Below are 23682 nucleotides of genomic sequence, written 5' to 3'. Positions count from 1 at the left end.
GACTTCGGGTTTGATGGTTCGGTATGGCAACCCACCCTTTAAACCAAAACCCTTCTAAATGCACTCAGCATCCCGTTATAATGCTTGTATAAATGTGTAAACCTTATGTGATCACCATTTCTAAACAAAACCATGACGAATTTTCAAAAAAATCAAAACCCGTTTTCAATCAAGAATTTCGAAATAGGGCCTTTAATTAGCACAAAATCCGGTCGAAACTCTGTCCATTTGTCGTGTCAAAATTCGGGCCACAAGCCCATTTCAAACCTCACCTCGAGTCCACTCCTACAACTACACTACAGTTGACTAGGACACACATTTTCAAAGACCTTGTCTTTCTTCAAAACTCACTCAACACAAGTGGCACACACCCACTTCACGAGTCAAAACTTTTCCTCTTTTAGCAAGTGTGATAGAATGGTCGATCGTGTTTTGATTCGTCGCCGATCTCTTATCCAGTTTCCAAGATGCCTGGGTCAAGTGATGAAACGAACCTCCAGCAAATTCAAGAAAGTAATGATCGAATCCTAGCCGCGATAGCCCAAATGCAAATTACCCAAGAACAAACCTATGACCGCCTTGAGCTTATCGAAGGCCGTATCTTTGATGTAGAGGGAAAGCTACCTCCCCCTAAAGGTGGAGTGCTACAATTCTCCGATGACGAGTCTAAAGATGAAAATCCTGTCCTAGGAACAACCGCAGCTGAGAAAAGACTCCAATACCTAGAGGAGCAATTGATGTACCTTAAGGGGGATGACATTTACTGGGAGAACAATCGTAAGTATGAAGCCGTCAATTCCAAATTGTCCACTAACTTTAGCATGACGGATATCCCTAAGTTTAAAGGACATGAGAACCCTTTGAACCACATCTGCGCCTTCAAGGACTACATGTCTATCAAAGGAATCAAACCCGAGATGTTCTTAAGGACCTTTCCTTCATCTCTTGACACCATCCCAAAGCAATGGTTCTACACTTTAGATCACAAAAAGGTCGCTACTTGGGAGGACGCCGCCATCGAGTTCTCAAAACAATATGCGGATAATGCTGAGATCCAAGTCAACATGCGCACTCTAGAGGTTCTTACCCAAAATGATAAGGAAGGATTCACCGACTTCCTAAGTAGGTGGAGAAAGACTAGTACTCAACTAGTTGAACGCCCGGATGAGGCCACTCTTGTGGAAAAGTTCGTGGATAATCTCAAGCCCATATATGCCAACCATTTGAGATATCAAAACATCAAGACCTTCAAAGACTTAACTGTACTAGGGACACGAATTGAAGATGACATCCGCAAAGGACTCTTGTCCAAAACGGTGGGTCGAGGATATCAAGGGTCCACAAGTCGTTCATACGGCTCTACTAGCAAGACCGACGAAGTTAACCTTCTCGAGCCATCCAAGAAAACTAGCCCACCAAGAAAGTTCACAAACCTTGGGGATACATACTCCAACGCTCTAAAAAGGCTAATGAAGCAAGGTAAACTCCAACCCATTGGACCTACTCCCGAACCTGAAAGGAAGTCCAAATTCTGGGATGAAAATTCCTACTGTGAATACCATAGGGGCAAGGGGCATGACACAGAAAAATGCTACAAGTTGAAACATGTGCTACAAGATATGATTGAAGATGGCCGACTTCCAATTCCACCAGGAGGTAAGCCCAACAACACTCAGAATCCTCTTGGAGTTCTAGTGATTACAAGTGACGAATCTACCTTAGATTGCTCACATCTCAATTCTCCCACCGAAAATGAAATTCATGCAATTGAGAAAGAAAGACTCTACTCTACCATCTCCCCTACCATCTTCGACTTCATCGCATGGGCAAGGAGTGTAGATAGACAAGTGTGGGAACTAGAAAACATGGTAACGACCTTACGCGATCCCAAGGCAACGCCTAAAGAGCGCGTACCATTGACCTTCTCTCAAAATGCTACTATGCAAGAAGTAGTCGCCGTGGTTGATAAACTAGTTGATCAAATCATACAACTAGAAAGTGACATTATGAGGATGAAGGAACTAGCTGCGATCAATGGAGTTTGGGCCGATGACGATGAAGACGAATATCTCATTGAAAACTCTTTGGTAAAGGAAATAGTCCAAAATGGTGAAGACCAAGATGTGGATCACCTAACTTGTTCGGGTCGCCCATATCAAAGCATCACTCAAAACGGTCCAACCAACGTCATCACACCAAATGACAACGAAGACGACCCCACTGATCATTTGCTCAAGCAATTACAGAAAACCAAGGCCGATCTTTCACGGCAACTAGTGGCAAGCTCATTTCCGCATCGCCAAGCTTTACTGCAAGCTTTGGCCAAATTGAATGTAGCGCATAACTCTACTCCTGAAGATGTAGTCAACTTGGTCTTCCAAGAATCACCCAAGCTAAGTAATCCTATTTACTTTCTCAGATGAAGGCTTGCCACCTTTCGGCGCCAGTCACAACCTCGCTCTATACATCACTGTCATCTGTCTAAAGAAAAATGTGCCAATGACCTTGGTAGATGATGGTTCCGCGGTCAACGTCATACCCCTCAAAACGGCATACAAATTGGGCATGAAAGAGTCGGACTGGACCCCTACAAATCAAGGTGTACGTGCATACGACGGTACACGACGAAAAGTGGTAGGACTTGCTAACCTAACCATAGCAACGGGACCAATCGAACGAAAGGTTAACTTCCAAATAGTGGACATCGAAGCTTCATTCAACATACTTCTGGGAAGGCCTTGGATTCACGCTTCCAAAGCGGTAACATCCACCCTTCATCAAAAGATCAAGATCCCACTAGATGGCAAAGTTGTAACGATCACTTCGTCACCCATCAAGGCCATAATCGAGAAGCAATCAAATAATCAAGTCCTTGCGGATCCCATATACGAACTTGGGGGCTTCCAAAGTGTAAATGTCATAGAAAGTGAGTTGGCACCCTTATACTATAATCCCCACTCTAACTTGGTGGTCAACCACATACTCAAAAATCAGGGATATTTCCCCGGAATGCCTTTGAACCCGGCTCGGAAGAACACCTTCGCGCCATACAAGAAAGGCAACTCATCAAGAATACCACTTGGACTAGGGTACAAACCCACAACAGAAGAAGTTCTCGAAATGCTTGCCCAAGTCCAAAATCGCAAGTACGTAGGAGTCCAAATGAGGCCGTATCTCCCGACCTTAAATGGATACTTCGTTCAAGAAGGAAGTTCGGAACTCTTTCATGGATTTCCCGAACCTTGGCATTACCTCGAGAGGAAGTTAGCCGGAATCGAGATCTTTCACGATTGCTACTTCATCCCTCCAGAAACGGTTCCTACCGTCAAAACCCGTCAAGCACCTTGCTTAGACGAACAAGCTGTTAGCCTCCTGTTTGGAGAGGACCGATTTGTTAAGGCCGCGCAGGATGAGATCATTACTACGATACTTCAAGACGATCGCTTCAACCCCACCGCATTGATCACAGAAATCGACACAAAGCAGCAGAAAGGATGGAGAAAATCAATCAAATGGACCAACAATCAAGGAAGACTCTTCAAGCTCACCACTGGAGAAGGAGAGATGTTCAAAGAAGAACCAGAAGACGACGAGTTCGAATCAGAATCAGAGTCGGAGTCGGAGTCAGAGTCAAAGTCTAGAGAAGTCATTAGAGAGTCTACTCCTATCGTCATCCCCACTCCCTTCGTTTCTCCCAGCTTATTTTCAAGTAGCCACAGTAGTTCGGGAAATGCCCCAATTACTGTCCCTTTACCGCCACTGACCATGGATCAGTTGGCTTCTTTGTTTCAACTTTACTCAAATCTTAATATGAATAAATCAGGTTCTGCTTACTCTTTGCGTTATCTTGAGTGCAATTCTGTTTATGATGATACTGAGGATGACTAAGACCCAGACTTGATCGAAATACCTCCCTACGTAGCCAAAGAAATACTACAGGAAGGGGAAGGGGGACCTGTAATTGAGGACACCGAACCCATCAATGTAGGAACCGAATTAGAACCCAAAGAACTTAGGATAGGGACTACCTTGAGCTCTACCGAACGGGCCGATTTCATAGACCTCCTAAATGAATTCAAAGACGTTTTCGCTTGGTCCTACAAAGACATGCCAGGGATCGACAGGGATATCGCCGAACATAGGATTCCGATTAAACCAGGTTTCAAACTGTGAAACGAAGCTTCGATTTAACGAATGAGAACAGAGTGGGCTCTAAAGATTAAGGAAGAAGTTGACAAACAATTCAAAGCCGGGTTCATCAAAGTTTCCGAGTATTCTGACTGGGTAGCTAACATAGTACCCGTACCCAAAAAGGATGGGAGAATCCGAGTTTGTGTTGACTTTAGGGACTTGAACAAAGCAAGCCCAAAAGACGACTTCCCTCTACCTCACATCGACATATTAGTGGACAACACTGCAGACCACGCATTACTATCCTTCATGGATGGATATGCGGGTTATAACCAAATCAAAATGGCCATGGAAGACATGCATAAGACCGCGTTCGTCACCCAATGGGGAACCTATTGCTATACAGTAATGCCGTTCGGATTGATCAACGCCGGAGCTACATACCAACGCACCGCGACTACACTCCTACATGACATGATGCATAAAGAAGTCGAGGTATATGTAGATGACATGATTGTCAAATCCAAGGAAAGAGAGGGACATATTGCGAACCTTCGCAAGTTCTTCGCAAGGCTACGGAAGTACAACATGAGACTCAACCCTCAGAAGTGCACATTTGGGGTGACATCTGGCAAACTCCTAGGATACGTCGTTAGCCAACGAGGCATAGAAATAGATCCTTCCAAAATCAAAGCTCTGATCGAAATGCCACAACCTCAAACAGAAAAGGAAGTCAGGGAATTCCTGGGAAAAGTGCAATACATAAGTCGATTCATATCGAAACTTACGATGATTTGCGAGCCTATCTTCAAGAAACTCAAGAAAACAGACCACACCATGTGGGACGACGATTGTCAAAAGGCGTTCGACAGAATCAAGGAGATATTGGCTAAACCACCAGTGCTCATGCCACCACAACAAGATCAACCTCTTGGTTTGTATCTCACGGTAACCGAAACCGCCATGGGCGCCATGTTAGCTCAAACCGTAGGAAGTGAAGAAAGAGCTATTTACTACCTAAGTAAGAAGTTCTTGGAATACGAGTGCAAGTACTCACAACTCGAAAAGACATGCCTCGCTCTTGTGTGGGCAACGAAGAAGCTACGTCACTACATGCTTAGCTACTCCGTCAAGATATTCTCCAAAATGGATCCAGTCAAATACCTCTTCGAGAAACCCGTCCTCAACGGACGCCTGGCAAGATGGACCATGATGCTCTCGGAATTTGACCTCAAATATGTGCCACTGAAAGTTATAAAGGGTCGCGCCGTCGCCGAATTCTTCGCAGAAAATCCCATCAACGACGCACAAACCATAGATACTTGGTCATTTCCCGACGAGGATATACTTCAAACAGATGTAGACTCCTGGGACCTATACTTCGATGGAGCATAAAACCTAAGAGGATTTGGGATAGGAGTGTTGCTCATTTCTCCTGAAGGTGAGCATACACCGATTGCTGTCAAACTCGACTTCGAGGTGACAAACAACGCCGCAGAGTATGAGGCTTGTCTAATTGGACTACAAGCGGCAGTAAGCTTAGGCATCAAAAACCTCCGAGTGCACGGGGATTCGTCACTAATCATCAACCAAGTTACAGGATCCTGGAAAATCCGAAGTGAAAGCCTAGCACCCTATCAGGCTAGAATAGACCAAGTCGCTCAATTCTTTGATCACGTAACCTACTTACACCTACCTCGAGAAGAAAATCAATTTGCAGACGCTCTTGCGAAACTTGCATCCTTGATAAACATGCCAGATTACATGATGGAAATGCTTTTATGTATCGAACGACGGTCGGAGCCGGCTTATGTCCATCAAATTACCGATGAAGAAGAAATCGCACAGGAGCCCTGGTTCCAAGCAATCCTGAATTTCAAGCTCAATGGTACCTATCCGCCAGATATGGACAAAAGGGGACAACGCGCTATACGCCTACTAGCTTCCCAATACATCCTAATGCAAGGAGAATTGTACAAAAGAACACCTCTTGGTGTAGTCCTACGTTGCCTTGATCATTCACAGGCACGAAAAGTGATGGAAGAAGTCCACGACGGAGAATGCGGTCCTCACATGAGTGGACCTATGATGGCAAAGAAAATCACACGTCTAGGGTACTATTGGACCACAATGGAATCTGATTGCATCAAATACGTGAGACATTGCCACAACTGTCAAATCTTCGGGAACGTACAACATGTCCCTCCTTCGTTGCTCTATACGATGACATCTCCTTGGCCATTCTCCGCATGGGGAATTGACATAATCGGAAAAAATAACCCAGCCGAACAGGAGGTCACTGTTTCATCCTAGTAGCAATTGACTACTTCACCAAGTGGGTAGAAGCGGCTTCCTACACCGCTCTTACGGCCAAAAATGTAGCCAAATTCATACAAAACAACATCATCTGTCGATATGGTTGCCCACATGAAATCATTAGCGATAATGGGTCCCACTTCCAAGCCGAAACCGAACAATTGCTAGCCAAGTACAAGATCAAGCATCATCACTCCTCGCCCTATCGACCACAGACTAACGGCGCGGTAGAGGCGGCTAACAAGAATGTCGTCACAATCCTCAAGAAAATGACTGACAATTATAGAGATTGGCCAAGCAAAATACCCTTCGCTTTGTGGGGGTATCGTACATCAGTTAGGACGCCCACTGGGGCTACTCCTTTCTATTTGACTTACGGCATGGAAGCCGTACAACCAGTCGAGCTAGAAATACCATCCTTGCGTATTCTGCTAGAAAGTCAAATCCTGGAAGCCGATTGGAAGAAAGATAGATACGAAGAACTCATCCTCCTGGATGAACGTAGGCTTCGTGCCTTACATAATGTCCAGACATATCAAGCACGTATCAAACGAGCTTTCAACAAAAGGGTTAGGCCAAGAAACATCAAAGAAGGAGACTTAGTACTCAAATCGGTCAGAGCTCTTTTACCTGTCGACCCAAGGGGAAAATTCAAACCTAACTGGGCCGGACCATATCTAGTCAAATCAATACTCCTGTGGGGGTGCGGTTAGAATCACAGACCTAGATGGGAATGAGTTTTCAAACCCCACAAATCTCGACCAACTGAAACGATACTATGCCTAGAATAGGAACAAAAACGCGCCTCGCGTAAACCTACGTGTCGCTCTTGTGGCACTAAATAAACGGCCCCTGGCCCATTTGAATGTCACTATGCTCTTGCATCTTGGCAAACTTGTCATCCTCATATCATCAAACAAACTAAATTCGCACCTCCCGAGTAAGCAAAAGCTCATGCTTATTTTCTATGTTCATTACAAGCTCTTGCTTCGAACAATTATTCTTTTACATTTACTCGAACTACGCGCAAGGGTTTGATTTCGCTTTCTCTAAGTGAATACGTAGGCAATCCTTCACGGGATTCAACCCACCATTATATTTAAAATGTAAATAGAAGGACATTTGCATTGCATATGAAATTCGACAAGAATAATTAAAGAAAATCACAACGGTTTCATAACCATTTAACCTTTTTTATTTCATTCAATTTCTAATAATAATAATACGACAAATAATAAAAATAGTTTAGGCTAGGATTCTAAAAATCCCTCCTTATTACAACAATAATAATAATAATTAAATAATAAATAAGACTTGGGCTATTCCTCCATCTTTCCCTTGCCCTTGTCGTTCTTGTCATATTTCTTGTCACGACCTCGAGCCGGGCGCTCTTGCACCACTTCAGACCTAATCACCAACGGTCTTTCTCGAGGCCTGACTCTTCCATTCTTGCCAACCACCATCTCTGCGACAGGAGTAGTCTTCGATTTCTTCGAAGGATGAATGACTTGGAACCCGGCTTCTTCTTCTCCTTTCGTCGGATGCTTCTCCTTCTCTTTCTCTCCTCTCGCACCTTGTAGTCAACGGGCTCGCGCTTCCTCGGTCTTTCGCGCTCTTCCGGGTTCTGACCTTCCTCCACCTCGGATAAGAGTCCGACACCCACAAGGCATTGGAGGAGAAGTTCAAGAACCACATGTTTCTTTGGGCCCATTTCATAGACCACTCTCTTCGGCTCTCTGTAGTAAGCGCCATAGCAGCGATCAGGAACGGTGTCAAGCCTAGGGATCATCCGCTTCAACCCGACTTGTCTCATCAATCTCTCGGGAAGATGCATACCATAAACTCCAATCCGGGAATGCGCACGGACCTAGTAGGATCCAAAGAAGACACCCCAAAGTGATGACTTGAGGTGCCACCACGGAACGACCCACCCGATCGGTGGGCCATCATCGATCTTGACTTGTTCTTCCAATAGTCGCAGACCAGGTGAAGTCCACCATGTACGTACCGTGTCCTCATCGAAATCATACGGGCATGATAGGAAAGTGCATGAACTGGGGGCTCGAGCAATCGGAGCCGTTCCATAAGCCAAACCTACCAAAAAACGGTATTATTAGACACACCGCAAAAAAAAAAAAAAAAAAAAAAAAAAAAAAAAAAAAAAAAAAAAAAAAAAAAAAAAAAAAAAAAAAAAAAAAAGACAAAACGAAAAAAAAGAAAGAAAGGTGTCTTTTACCTGTAGGATAACGGGACTTCCCAAGAACGGCAGATCACGGTTGGATTTCCTATTATCCAAGCCCAAAATGATCTCCCCTAGGCATAGACAAGCTGGGCTCCTGCGCAGCTCCATTTGCTCAATAAGGCCCAGAAGACGAGGATCGCCTCTCAAATCTTCATCAACATGTCCCTGGAAGACATATACATGCAGCAGACAGAAGCCAAATGCTCTCCTCCTAGCAACATAAGAGACAGTAGGGTCGGCCCTGTTGATGAATCGGTCTATAAAATCTAGCATCCTCACGCCTTTCGGAGTAACTAAGCGATCCACCTCCAGTCTAGTAAGTCCAAGCAAATCTCTAAACTTGCTCTTATACCCTTGAGCAGTAGAAGGGATGGCAGGTAGATGTTCAGTGGTCCCACCCGCCAATAGCGACAATTTCCTCCAGGAAAAGGACAAATATCACCTCCTGGGAACGCAAAAACATGATAATTTGGGTCCCAATAATCAAGGCAAGCATCCAAGAACGGTCTTACAACCTTAATGAGTTTCAAACTCAATAAAGACCCAAGGTTATAAGCACCCATATCGTGCTTCTCAATGTTCGAAAACTCATTAGTCCATTCCTTCAAGCGAATCTCCAAAGTATTCATGATGATAATTTTCTCTTGAAAATTCATTGGGAATTTTTATGTGAGGCGACGAAAGAGAGACGGAAGAATTATATGATTTAAAGCTTCGTCGACGCTTCTATTTATACTGATTGCTGTTTCCAAAAATCCGTCAGAACCGACCTGCTTGGGAACAGGCGCGGCACTCTTTGCGCCTCTTCAAAGGGGACGCACTCATGCTGCGCCTCTTCCCCACCTCACTTCGTGATTTCGCGTTTGGATCTTTCCTAATTCTATAAACAAATAATTTCCTATTCCTACGGGATTTTATTTTGGTAAATCCGAGAAATTTACCATGCTTCAGGTTTCCTTAATCCGCGGACGCGCATTTCGAGGCGATATCGACATTTTCCGCCATTTTTTCTCGCACTTTTATATTTAGTTTTCATTTTAATTCTTTTTTTATTTCAACATTTACTTAGTCATTTCATTTTCTTAATTTCTATTTTTTTTTCCATTTTCTAACTTACAGATTTCTCTTTTTCTTTTTTTTCGGGGGTAACCCTCCCTACCGTCCGGTCATTTCCGGCAAAATTTTTGCATTTTCACGTCCTTTCGAGTCTCATTTTGCGCTAATTAAAGGCCCTATGTGTATATAAAATGTATGTGTTGCGTGATTTTTCTATGTAAATTTCGGCAGCATGACGGCATAAACCGTTGTCTACCAAACCTGTTCAAAAGCTAACCTGCAGGTACAACCAACACAACCCAACAGCAAAAGGCACTCAGGCCGTCGTATATACAACAAAAAAGCAAATGTACAAGCAAACTGGGGGCTTCGCCCCAAACAAGTCCAAATGTACAACTGGGGGGGCTTCGCCCCAAACAGGTCCAAAAATCCAAGTAAACTGGGGGCTTCGCCCCAAAACAAAGTCCAAAAATGTTCAAAATCAAAACCACGCAGACTACTGCTGTGCACCCTCCAGCTCGGCAACCCTCGCCATAAGAGCGGCAATCTCGGCGTCCCGAAACTCGAGCTCCCTCGACAAACGAGCCGTCTCCTCCCGAGACTGGGTCAACTCTCGCTCCAGCTCACGATCAGCCTGTGGACAATAATAAATTGGCTCATGTCAATCAATTCAAACAAAACTGGAAAACCAAAAATCAAGGAAAAAACAAATGAGGTTCATACCTGACGACCCCGACCACCGATGAGTGCCTCGATGGCGGTAGCTCGCAGCCGGTTGGCCACCCTCCATAATGCCACGAACCGAGATGGCGCGACCTGCATTTCAAAAGTAATTCTCAGCAAAATTGAACAAATTCAATCAAATGTGTTCTTACACGAAAACTATGCAAAACGGGAACTCACCCTCCGAATCAGATGCTGCCAGTCATCTAGGCCAGCATCCGTCACAGCCACGTCAAAGTCACGCAGCTCGGAGATCGTCGTCCTCCCAGTAGCGTCAGTGTACTCAAGGGTCTCGGGATACTCTGGGGGCTCGATGCCCGCCGCCTCAACCTCCTGCAAAGACAAATGGCTCTCGTTAATCGATGATCTTTCGTCGCAATTCTCGAAAATCAAGATCCAACAAGAAAACAAAAGATACTCACCACTACTGGCCAGTACGCCAACCTCCCGTAAAGGAATGCCGAGTAATCCTCGTCAGGGAGAAGAAGGTCGTCGCCACTAGCACCAGCCAAGTCCGCCTCCCTCTCAGCCTCAGAAGGCTCCCTAAACATCGTCCTAGGAGGATCGACGGGAACCGTCAACGCGCCCCGAAAGCACCGACGAGCTAACCGCTCGCCCGGATACCACACGGACCCATCGACGTCCACAACAACAGCCGACTCGAGCTCCTAGGTCGAAGGACCTCAACGACAAAAGGAGGCGCTCCACGTACTCCGCCCGGTCCTGGGCACCCATGCGACAATATAAAGGCAAAGGTCATTCCTATGATCAATTTAAAACAAAGTATAAGAAGGTGTGAATGAATACAAATAGGATACTCACGCCGCTCACCAAGAGCGTTCACATCCCGCCGGTAGACATTGTGAGAAGAACGCTTGCTCTTCGTCCGGCACATGACCCAATCCTCACCACGGGGTAGGCCCTCTCCGTGCTCCGTCCTCTTGGGCGCGAGGTCCGGAAAGTAAGAGTACACCCACGCCTGTAAAACAGAATAGTCAATGACGATCTTTCGATCTTTGATAAAAGAAAGGAATTTACTGTGGTCTAAAGGAGGGTTCATACCTCCAACAGTAGCCCGGGTCCGACAGCGCCAGGAGAAGTCCCCTTCTCCATCAACTCCGGACGAACCATGGCCCTCATAAAGCGGATGAGGACCGCAAAACCAGTGATGACCGGTCCCAACGCCCTAGGGAGCTCGGGTCGAAAGGAAGGGGAGAAGCTTCGTCGACATGACCTCTCACCCTTGTCTCCGAGGTAAATCGAAGACAAGAACCACCAAAGCCACAGACGAGCCCTCTGCTCAGCTGTACAAGGAGGAGGAGCCGTCTCCCTCCCATCGATCACCACCGAAGTCGGGGTCTTCCCCGCGAAGTAGTCTCGAACATAGGTACTGGGTACCAAACCCGGCACCGCAACAGCCTTCGGCGACAAGTTCCAGCCGATCAACCTCCTCGCCTCGGCCGAATCCGCCCTCATGCCAGTCTCCGGCCACACCATCTCCTCGATCCCCGCACGGCACTGAGAAATCATGCCGTAGTCCTCCAAGGTAACTCCCACCTCACCAAAAGGCAAGTGAAACGTGGAAGTCGTATCCCAAAATCGGTCCAAGAAAGCGCGGACCAGGCTAAGGTTGGCCCGTAACTTCCTCTTCACGATATCCCTCCAGACCTGAACCAGAGGACCGAACGCTCCACGCTCGATCATGGCTCTCTCCTCCTCCGAAACCGGCCGCTCGTAGTGCTCCATCATTTGTCGTATACCCGAGAATGACCGGATGTTCCGGCCTCCTATTATGATTTGAAACAAAGCTATCTTTAGTTTTGAGTAAATTTGAAAGAAATTTGAACAAAAATAGAAAAGGATAGGTAATGAGTTAGGGAATTCCTATTTACCAAGCTCTTCACCGTCCTGTAGGACAAGTGACCCTCTGCAGCCCACACAAGGTGCCTACTCTCCCAGTCTCGCCCACGCAGAGCACCTCTCGGTGACGACCTCCTCGGCCGAGGTGGGCCCGTCTCGGAATCTCCTCCTCCTCGCCAGACCTCCTCCTCGGGAACCTCGTCGCAGCGACCATCACCGCGGCGGTGAAGGCCTGCTCCAAAGCCTCCTCAACAACAGCAGCGTCTATGTCTATGGGATCTCTCCCAGAAGTAGAAGCATCGTCACCTGCAAACATTAAAGCAAATCCAGGCCGCGTCCCATGACGACAAGCCTTTGTTAAGAAGTTTTCGAGCCTTCAAGGCCCCGGAATTCCCCATTTCTGGCCATCCTTGGCCATATTCCCACCAATTCAATCACCCATGTGATGAATTGAGTCAAGTCAAGTCCGAGTCAAAGCCTAGTCTCGGGTTCGAGTCGAAAATTCGGCAGCATTTCGCTATAATGGCGGTTATGCCCTAAAAAGTGTCCTGAAAAAGTTGTCACAAACCAAAATTCCAAGATGGTATAAAGTTTACCCATCATCCAAGGGTTCCAAATATCAAATTTCATCACCAATGGGCAATCCTAAGGCCATTTTCGAAGCAATTTACGATCTAGCTGTGAAACCGTCTCAAAATTCGCTCAAGGGCTCAGAACTCGATGAAAATTCAAAGTAAATACATGGTTATGTTCCTAACATTACCTATTATCCATTTCTAGCATCAATTTGGCAAGACAAATCCATTTGGGGGAAAAGCCCCAAATTTTCGATCAAAAGGGTCGAAAACCCTAATGTTCGCGGCTCAAAATTCGACAAATATGGAAGATTAATGCAAGATTAAAGCACATACCTCGATTAGTCATATTTTAAGCAAGCTTTTGAGTCCAACCTCGACGAAAATGGTGAAGATTTGAGAGAGAATGGAGTGATTTATGTTTCGAAATAATGAACATAAACCTTCTGACCTTCGCGTTTTTACGCAGAATTGCCAAATTGGGGAACAGACGCAGCAGGTGCTGCGCCTCTTCCAAGAGACGCAGCTCTTGCTGCGCCTCTTCCTTCGTTCCCTCCTTGCGGGTTTTCAAAAATCCGTTATGAGTTCGTTATTCGTGGGCCCATCTTTGGTGCGCCTCTTCGTCAATGCTATTATGTTCTTTTGGTCCGTTTCGACGATTTTCTTTCGTTCCGGCCCACGTTTTATCCAGCGCGACAGTATTTTGCAGTATTGTCCGAATTCATTTTATCCCGCGCAGCAGTATTTCGCAGTATTGCTCAATTTTTATGTCCAGCGCAGTAGTATTTTGCAGTACTGCTCACTCAAGACTTTCTTTCTACGACGATCAAGATGTTCCTAGTCGTCTATCCCCAGCGCAGTAGTATTTTGCAGTACTGTTCACTCAAGGTTTCCCCTACGACGATCAAGATGTTCCTAGTCGTCAGCATATTCTCCAACCCCGAGTCCGCTTGAGGCCAACGCAAGCAGATTCAACCTCCAAATTTCGCCAGAGTTCGCTTGAGACCGACGCAAGTGGATCCCCAGCAGTTTCTACCGACGTCCTGCTGTTTTCAATATCTCTTATTTCCCCGCGAAGTTCGAAGAAATCTCAGGTATGATCGCTTCTTATGGCTGGCGAGCCTCCTTACGTAGTCTAATGGACTTTAAACGACCCTCCCCGATAGTCGACAGACTCTAAAATGTTCCCGACGATAGGTCCTTGGCTCAGACCCCTTGAGCCGCCTCGCGTCGCCATAGTCGTCAGGTTGTAATCTTCGATTGACCTGATGGCTATACTTTGACTTTCGCCTTGTCCAAGCCTCGGTCAAAGTGGGGGCTCAGAGACACCTCGTTTCGCACCCCTCGCAAACCACCCGGTGATGATTGGGCCGCATGTTTGATACGCGGAACGATTTGTGACAGTTCGTAAGATTATCGTCAAGTGATTGCTCAAACATTAATGTCAACCTCTTAGTTGTCGTCTACGTGCCGATACGGTCGTTTTGGCAGTAATTAGAGTACATTCGGAGTCCGGGTCAAAAACCGTCTCCATTTTTTCGATAGTTGTTAAATCCCGAGTCGAATGTTCGGAATGTTCCGGATATTTCTATTCCATATTTCTCAAATTTTATCTTTTGGCAAATAATATCCCGTAATATTCAAAAGATAATCGAATTATTTCCGTCCTACCATAACTCAAACGCGGAAATCTTTCTTAGCAGGAGGAAACCTCCTGGGAATAGACGCAAGCAGTCTTTGCGCCTCTTCCAAGAGACGCGATGTTCTTTGCGCCTCTTCCCGTGCCCTTCTTTGCATGATTTACGTATCTTTTTTATATCTTTCCGAGATTCACTTCCAAAGAGTCTCCGAAACCCTATTCCTTCACGTGATTAGTATAAATAGGAGCTTTCGTTCCTCATATTTCTCACGCGAGTGTCCGCCCTTCTCTTCTCCCTTTGCATTCTAGACTTCGTTCTTACTAATTGGCGCCTACGTGCTTGGACTTCCGACCACGTAAGCTCGGATCTTCCGGTACCGACCTCTCCGTTGCATGACCGACCAATTTGACCACTACACTCAATCAATCTAATTAATCAACTTGTTTAATCGTTTTCCTCTTACGAGGGCACTCTTTCCTTGCATTCGCGTCGAGCATCACTAATCGATCTTCTTAGTTCTTCTCGTTCCGTCAACATGTAAGTCTGAGGGTGTATTAATCTCTCTTTTATTTATTGTATTTTAATTATTGTATCATTATTGTAAGGTTTATGTCGAAAACACCATTAAAACCGATTTCTAAAACCGTCTTTAAAACCTTTTTTTTGCGGATTTCCAGTAGACGGACGTCGAGAAAAGACGCAGCAACCGCCGCGCCTCAAGGAAGGAGCGCAGCACCTGCTGCGCCTCTTCGTGAGGCTGCCGCAGTTCCTGCTTCTTTTCTTCTTCCTCCGTCCTCTGTAATTCGTATCAAATTAATTTCTTTTGTTTTGTTCGTCTGTTAATTCGTTCACATGATAGTTTAATAATTCACATGTGTATTATCCATCATCATTAACATGTTTAAATCGTCATAAATCCGACTTAAATCCCAAATAATCAATATTTGCGGGTTTTCGTCATTAAATTCAATTCGTTCATGTTGGGTTTCTGGGATTCATTGTTGATATATTTTCACCTGTTTGTTCATTAATCCATCATTAATTCATCATGTTTAGTTAATAATTCGTTTAGTTAGTTAGTTTAATTAATCATTCATTAACATCGACCCTTCACATAATTAATCCGTCTTATTTCCGTCTTAACCATGTTTTACTGTTTTATGACCTCAATCATATGTAAATAATTCATTAATCACTTCCATCCGAGTCTAAAATCGTAATCAATCCAGTAAATCACCAATCAACATTAACGGTTTGCAGTTCCGGCTTCACAGCCAGAACTCACCCTTGGAACAGACGCAGCGTCTGCTGCGCCTCTTCCAAAGGGCGCAGTGTCTGCTGCGCCTGTTCCAGGGTGAATTCTGTCCCTGAACTCCTTTTCTGCCTTGACCTAGTTTAATTAGCTACGTATTAACTAACTAATAATCGTATTATCACCTTCTGACTTGTTCGTATTTCTTTGTTTTATTCTTTTATTCTTTTATTTCTTTTTCTCAAATCATCCGTTTTAAAGGTATTTTCGACACAAATCGCCTATCCGTTGTAATTATTGTAATTTTCATTATTGTAATTCATAATTATTGTATTTCTTTCTTTGTTTGTATGCTTCCACATGTAAATCAACATTAAATCCTACTTCGACTTAATTGTATGCTAATTAATTGTTCAACCGACTTAGTCTAATTCTCACATGCTAGGATTAATCTATGGATGTTGCATTGCATGCATATAGCCGACAGTATATCAAGTACGAATAACTTCCCTAATCATTAGTAGAGGCCGCTATCGAGGCGGGCGGGATTAGGTGTTCGATCAAAAGAGCCTCCTAATACGTACCCTCACCCCTTACTCCAGATCTCCGTGAGCACCCGTGTTCATTGGCATCCACGAGAGTCATTCTAGACATAGAATGCTAAGGGTAACGATTGCTTAGTGTTCATGTCATTACTTTGTGTCTTGACATGACGCGAGGTATTCGAACGGTTCCAATTTCCCATAAAAATTGGTGGCGACTCCTTACAAAATGCAAACGCTTGTTTTCGAGCCCCTTCACCAAGCGCCCCCGTGGGCGGCCCGCTGTCCACAACCGCTCGTCTCCCTATGCCTGTTGCTGCCCTCCATCAGCAGCAGCAGCATCCTCGGTGGCCGGCTCAGAAGAGGGCTCGACATCTTCAAGTGCCTTTAGCCTGTCACCCTCCTTCACCTTTGCATCATAGGCCGCCTTGGCCTCAGCAATCTGAGCCGCCTTCGCCGCCTCCGCCTTCTCTCGCAGCCCGCCTCTCCGCAAAAGCATCAGCCATCTCGTCCAAAAGCTGGTCAAATTTATCCCACGGGAAAGAGCCCTCGGGGACGAGCCTTCTTATTGCCTCCCTGGTCGCCTCCTCGGCCTGGTCCCGGAATTGGGCGCACATTTTAGGGAGGAGATCATCTTGAAGCATTGCAATATCCTTCTCCTTTTGAGCAAGGGCAGCCTGCGCGTCCCTGAGCGCCTCCGCCTGGTTGTGGAACAGATCCTTCCACTTTTCCCCCTTGGCAACCACGGCGTCGTAACCATCCTTGAACCTGTCCCGCTCCTCCATCATCTTGGCAGTGGCGGCATCAGCTTCCTCAACCTTGGCCCTCTCGGCCGCTAGCAACTTCTCAGTTTCTTCCACGCGCTTCTTGGCAGCGAAGAGATCACTTAGCCTTCCCGGCTTCCCCCTTGCGGCGAGAGAGGTCAAGTTTAAGCTTCGCGATCGGCGCGGACTTGGGCCATGGTTTTCTCTGCTCCGTGATGTAGGAGCCGGCTTGTTGGGTCCACTTCGCCAGCCTCTTATACAATTTCACACCCTCTGCCACAAGCTCGGAGGCAGGAATTTGCTGGGCTGAGGAGTCAACGATGACATTTCTGTCACCCGCCTTCTCAATAGCCTTCTCAGTGCTTCCCTATTTTGCCGATTCGGTGAGAGCGGACCTGCCGAAGGAGGATCTACAAAAAATTTACAGAGCATCCATGTCACCATGCATTGACACATCGAGAAAGCCGGTCGTGCCCTGGGATGTCCAACGAACCAGCCTAAATCCGAACCACAAGTTAGATCCGTACCAGTCTGGACCCTCTTCGTTCGAGGGCCGGCTGAGTCAGTCTTCTCCCCGGCAACGATGGAAGCAGACGGAGGCTCTTTTCTCTTCTTCGGAGGAGAAAGGACCTTAGCAACGGTCACCGCCCCATCAGCGATTTCGATGACCTCCACAGCTCCCGAACCACCTTTGGGGTCGAAGAGGTAGGCCGGCCCGACGCCGCCAACCCGGACGCCGCTTTCTTTGTTCTCTTTGGCACGCCCCGAGAACCCTTGCTGGGCCGCCGGATCCGGTGATTTGCTCCTTATCCATGAGCTCGTTGGGAGACGGTCTACGATCACGCAAGTCGGCCGTAGGATCTTTGTCTAACGACCTTCCTGTCCTTGTCAAGCCCCAACCTCTCCAAGGTCCTCTCAGACAGATCCTGGCCAAACCGGTCTGCAAGAAATCAAACAAAGGTTACATAGAAGAAGTAAAACAGAACTCTGAAACAAGAGCATGACAGGTAAAGATGGGCCTCACACCGACCCCACTCACCCTGGCTGAGGGCCGGTATGAGGCCGACGTGGCAGAGCAGCTCATCCTGGAGAATAATCTGAGTCGGGGGCAGCCATCCCTTCTCAGCATTAAACAGCTGCATCGCCCGCTTCTCATCCTCAGTAAGAGGGACCATCGAAGCGTCCATTTTAACTTTACCCCGGGAAGTACACTCCTCATACTCTTCCCGGTTCTCACACCGCAAGTAAACAGGGCTCTGGAAAGACCGAGGCAGGGGGTAGTCCTCCGACACTTGAACATACACCCATCGCCGTTGCCAGGCTTTGCAAGAAGTAAGTTTGGACACGGAGACGAAGCCTGGCTCCGCCTGCACGCTATACCAACCCACTTTACCAGCGATTGACGGCCATAGATGATGAAGGCGGCGGAATAAGTTGACTGTCGGGACCTCCCCCCTAAAAAGACAGAGCCACACAAAGCCAACTATCGTCCTCATGGCCAGCGGATGTAGTTGGGCCACAGCGACGTTCATAGCTTTGATGATGGCCATGACGTATTTATTCAGAGGAAACCGCAACCCATACTCCAGGTGCCCGATGTACACACCGGTGTGACCGGTGGAGGGCAGCAGACCGCTCGACCCTTCTTAGGGATAACGATCTTGTACCCCTCACCGAAGGAAAAATGGCCTCCGAAAAATGTCTCGCCGGAACAATCGGCGAACTTATGGGACCAAGCACGGTCAAGACCGGTCGTGCGGGGCTCGCCATGATCCGGGATAGACAGACCTCCCACCATCGAAGGAGTCCCCTCATCCTCATCAGCATCGTCACCCTCATCCTCCCGTTCCTCCAAAATTGGTGGATCGACTACGGGAGAAGGAGACCTAGGGCCCCCAAACCTTATCGGGATGGCGTCTAGTATCCCCTCCCCATCAAGACGCGACGGGGAACCCCCCGCCGCAGAAGTGCTAGTCCCGGCGTCAGCAGAAGACATAATAGCAATAATTATTTAACAAAATAAAAAGTGAAGAAGTTTGTTTGTTTACCTTGAAGAAAAACACTCGCCGGAGTAACAACTCTGAGAAATAGAAGACAAAGAAGCCTTTGAAAGTTTAGAGAGAGGAAAATTTTGGAGAATGAAATTGGTGGCCAATTTCACGGAATAACTGCCCTATTTATAGGGAAAAGCCCATGAAGAAGGACCAATCAGAGAACAGCCCATGAAGCGTCAACCAATCAGCGTGCAGACACGTGTCGGACATGCAACCACGGGATGTCAATCGTTGCAACAGTCGAACGTCAATCAATGCAACAGTGACCAAGCGTCTTCAACACGCCCATTCGTATCTCTCCGCCTATTCACCTTCCTCAACAAATTCCCAAGCATCTGTTCTCCGCCGGCCACATGATCAACCGAGCTAAGTAGCGCCGGCCGGGGGCAATCAAAAACAACCGGCACTCTCAACCCTGGTCTCGGCCAGCGTCACTTTCCTTTCCACATCGGATGCCCTTTACGCATCCATGCGGAGGGGGGATATGGTACGGCCTAAGAAAGACCAGGCTGAGGTAAAAGAAGCCGCCGCAGAAGAAGCCGATGCAGAAAATTTTTTACAAATTACTTGCGCAGAATATACGCTCAAACGTACATCGGAGCCCATACCACGGCATAGACTACGCTGGGGGCAAATTGATGGGGCATATTCTGCACCGCTGACCAAGTCAACATATTGAGCAAGGTCAAAGATATCCACAGCAAGTCAACGGCTTAGGCGCCCTAGCGATGCGACCCATCGGCTGTCACTGGGTCTCGGCATGGCAACTTGCCGGCCGGGGCACATACCCGCGTACTCACATCCAAGACCCCTCGGCGGCGAGTCAACAGGGCCCGCCGGCCTGCCATAGGTCCCTCGGCCGAGGGGTAGATCAGTCTTTCCACCTGCTAGCCACTTGGCCACTTGGCCACTACGTGACAAAAGGTGAAAGCCTATAAATACTCCTCAACCTTCATTGAGGAAAGGATCCACAACTTAACCTAAGAAACACTATTCATCTGGTATAATCTTCCTTATCTCTCTACAATATACATTTAGCCAAGGAACAACTTATCCCCTAAGTTACTGACTTGAGCGTCGGAGTGAGTACGCTTGGCACAAAGCCAAGCCCTCAGTTCGTTCATTGTTGCAGGAGAGGCCGAGAGGAACGATAAAGACAAGAAGGATTCAACCAAGGACATCATTCTACAAGCAACGGGTGGTAACAAATATCTGCTCTGGAATTACGCCCGGAACAAATTTATTTATGGATAATAATCAGTTCGCAACAATAAACATTCGACTCGGATTATACTGGGCCGGGTCAATTCAGGCTCGGATCAAGTTTGGATCTTGAGTTGGGATGTCGGCGCTGGTTAATTTTGCTCGGTCTATGTTTACCCATCATTATTATTGAAAAAATAATATTATTATGACGGTTATAAAGTTTTTTCTAAAAACTTTTTATTGAAAATCTGAAGTCATAAACATAATATGAAGTTTTTTTGAAATTTGTAGTGATTAAACTATATTTGGTTTATTGAATAAAATTAAGATAGTAGTGGGTAATAAATTGGGCGGGTATGGGTAGATTTCCACCTGGTGAGGCGGGTATGGGTATATTGCTTGGTGGGCACAAGGTGCGGAGAAACCTACGTCTAGTCGTCTATCATCGCCTCGGTCACTCCAATGACATCCCTAATCACAAGTACGTGTTATTTTGTAGTAGAGCTGACAAATTTGACTCGATCCAACAAACCCGGTCCGACCCGCTCGAAATTCGACTCGCCAGAACCCGAAAATCCATTTACGACCCAACAACCGATATGACTGGACAGTGACTTAACCTGAACTTGACCCCATAAGATTGACGACCTGATAATTATTAAGGTTAATATTGATCTAAATGAAAGTGATCTAGTGTTTAGTTTGATACGTTTGACTTAATAACGAAGTAAACCAAATGATGCTTGAAAACTAAAGTTATAAATGGTGAAAAATCGAAGTAATGAGATAAAGTAACTACACTCGATAATGACCAGACCCAAATCCGTTTCGACTCGACTCGATACATCAATCTACTCGAAATGGTCTGACCTGAACTCAACTCACTCCAAATAAAAAGGGTAAGCTAACCCGGTATGATCCGAACCTATATAAGTCAAGCCAGCTTGACCCGACCAAATTTGATTCAATTGCCACCTCTAAATGGGTGGTATTGAGACTCGTTATGATGTCTTGGTATCATTCGTCGTCGTGCCCATTTTTAACTTGTCTTGACCTTGGATCGAAACTGGGATTGAGTGTTCAAATTGTTAGATCACACATGAAGGTATTAAGAAATTTCCTCGTTGAATAAACTGTCAATTGGTATGTATATGGTGAACGGTGATCGTATGTTCTGTTATTAACGTGTTTGAAACAACCGAGTTCCAAGTTTGAAGTTCTGGAATTGTCAGCTGGTTTACGGTTTCACCGATCTAGGATTCCTCATTCACCTCCTATTTTCACCCTCCACAACCGTCACTAACTAACAATCTCTTCTTATTTTTTTCTTGTTTATGTATATTATTCCGATAATAATTACCTCTATTTCAAGCGACCCGTTATGTGAGATCTTGATATTAGTGCTAGATCTCCAAACAATTAATGGGTCGACGATTAAGAACATATAATAAAATAATGCTTACAGAGTGAAAATTACACTCGTCACTAGGGCTTAAGCTACCTAAACAACGTGTAATATTGGAATATATAGCACATTTTTGTACCGTACGCCAACTCTAGCTAATCAAGCCCGGAAGCTTAATACCTATATGCCTACCCTTTGTAACCACTAGTTTGAATTCTCTGTCCCATTTTCGTGTTTCATCTTATGTTTTACTGTCTTAATCTACTGAAACCTCGTCCTTTAATACTTAATATCTAAGTAATTACTTTTAATGGTTATTGCTGATATGACAAATATAGAGAGATCCAGAGAATAATGAGACATAAGATGAGACACGAAAATGGGACAAGGATCCGAACTCCTTAACCACAGGCCAAGAAAGGTACTACAAGAAAATGAGTATAAATGGTGATGCCTGCAATCTGCATGATAATAATGTTATTGATTATGAAAGTCGACCGTTAAAACTCATTTCGTAAGCATTTTGTTTTGGCCATGAACAAAAGTCGTTGCTCTTGGTTCACGTTTATTTCGATCTCAAAAATGAAGTTTTATTTTGTATTATTGGTAACCACCGATATCTATAAAATACTATTAAAAGCCTAAACTAAAATGGCTCATAAAGTCCACGTCAACAAAGCTACGTGTGATTGTAAAAAGCCACGTCATTAACGCTATGCCACATCTATCTATATAATAATAATATAAAAAGGGTATATTGAGTCTCACCTTAACTGCCACGTGGCGCAACCAAATAAACAACGTGAAACCATCTCTAGGACTATTGACTATTGAGTGTATTGAGAGTTTGACACCCTTAAATCTTGATGTTTGACATTCCAAACGGCAATAAAAATTGCTTAGCTTAATTTCTTTACTTTAATGGGCCATTAACTAAACACGTTAATTACTCTATAATTCACCTTCCTTAAAATTCAAGCGGTTAGTCCACCATAAAATTATTACACCATCACATTGGGATGACGATTGAAATTTGATAATGGACGGTTACACAATACGAGTATAAAATTAACGCAAGAACATGCAAAGTCTTTAGCCATGGGTCTTGAAATCGGCTCTCTATCCGTTCCATAGTATTTGGTATGTCGCCTTCTCTCCTGTCTTTCACTCCTTAATATTCCCATAGTGATTCTTTAATTTAATTGTCAATTGAAAATTATTAGAACGTTAAATAGTTCCAATTCGTTTGAAAGTGTGTTTGTTTGTTTGCTTCTTTGCGCTTTGTAATTGGCATATGTGGCGGTGTGAGTAATTTAATTTGGTATGTTCTTATCAGATTTAAATTGCATCTTTACAAGGTTTGCTTCAAGTTTTTTAGATTTAAAAGTCTCATTTTATTTTTCTATGCGTAAGGTGATCGAGTTGTCTAGCCAATCTTAGTGTAACTTATGGTTTAGTGTAATACTCTTCCGTCTCATTCATTTGTTTACCTTTTATATTCTTTGATATGGTTCTCTGCTTTTAACATTGTAATTGTTCAACGTTAATTTTAATTTTTGCAGATTTGAATGATTCCAACTCCATTGTTGTACTTGAATGAGGAATATGAGGAACACTTGCGGTGACGGTGATGGTGTGGCGGCAATAATAATCAAGGCCAGAAAGCAATATAGAGCTATAGGAGTAACGCAATTATATGATTGCAAATTGTTTGAAGATTGTTGTGATAACTTTAGTGGATTCTAAATTTTGCTCATTTAAGTCAACTTCTATAATAAGATCGTGCTTTGACAACAATAAAGGATCAAATTGCAAAGTTATCATCAGCAATTGTCATGTTGTAAGTTTGTGACAAGATAATAACATCACAATAATGTTATTGTTCATATGTGTTGTTTGTTTCACTTTTGAAAAAT

General features: G+C 45.1%; 1 protein-coding gene across 1 annotated transcript; it reads right to left on the bottom strand.

Annotated features, from left to right (window-relative positions):
* Positions 1 to 10191: 10191 nt before the first annotated feature.
* On the bottom strand, positions 10192 to 11073 carry LOC141613273 (uncharacterized). The gene is made up of 4 exons (XM_074432009.1): positions 10891 to 11073; positions 10649 to 10801; positions 10469 to 10561; positions 10192 to 10379 (listed from the first exon to the last, which is right to left on the bottom strand). The coding sequence occupies exons 1-4, from the start codon at positions 11017 to 11019 to the stop codon at positions 10242 to 10244; spliced, it is 513 nt and encodes a 170-aa protein (XP_074288110.1). The 5' UTR covers positions 11020 to 11073; the 3' UTR covers positions 10192 to 10241.
* Positions 11074 to 23682: the final 12609 nt, after the last annotated feature.

Source organism: Silene latifolia, chromosome 11, assembly GCF_048544455.1.
Source record: "Silene latifolia isolate original U9 population chromosome 11, ASM4854445v1, whole genome shotgun sequence".
Lineage (NCBI taxonomy): Eukaryota > Viridiplantae > Streptophyta > Magnoliopsida > Caryophyllales > Caryophyllaceae > Silene > Silene latifolia.
This window is presented reverse-complemented; position numbering and strand designations above follow the sequence as displayed.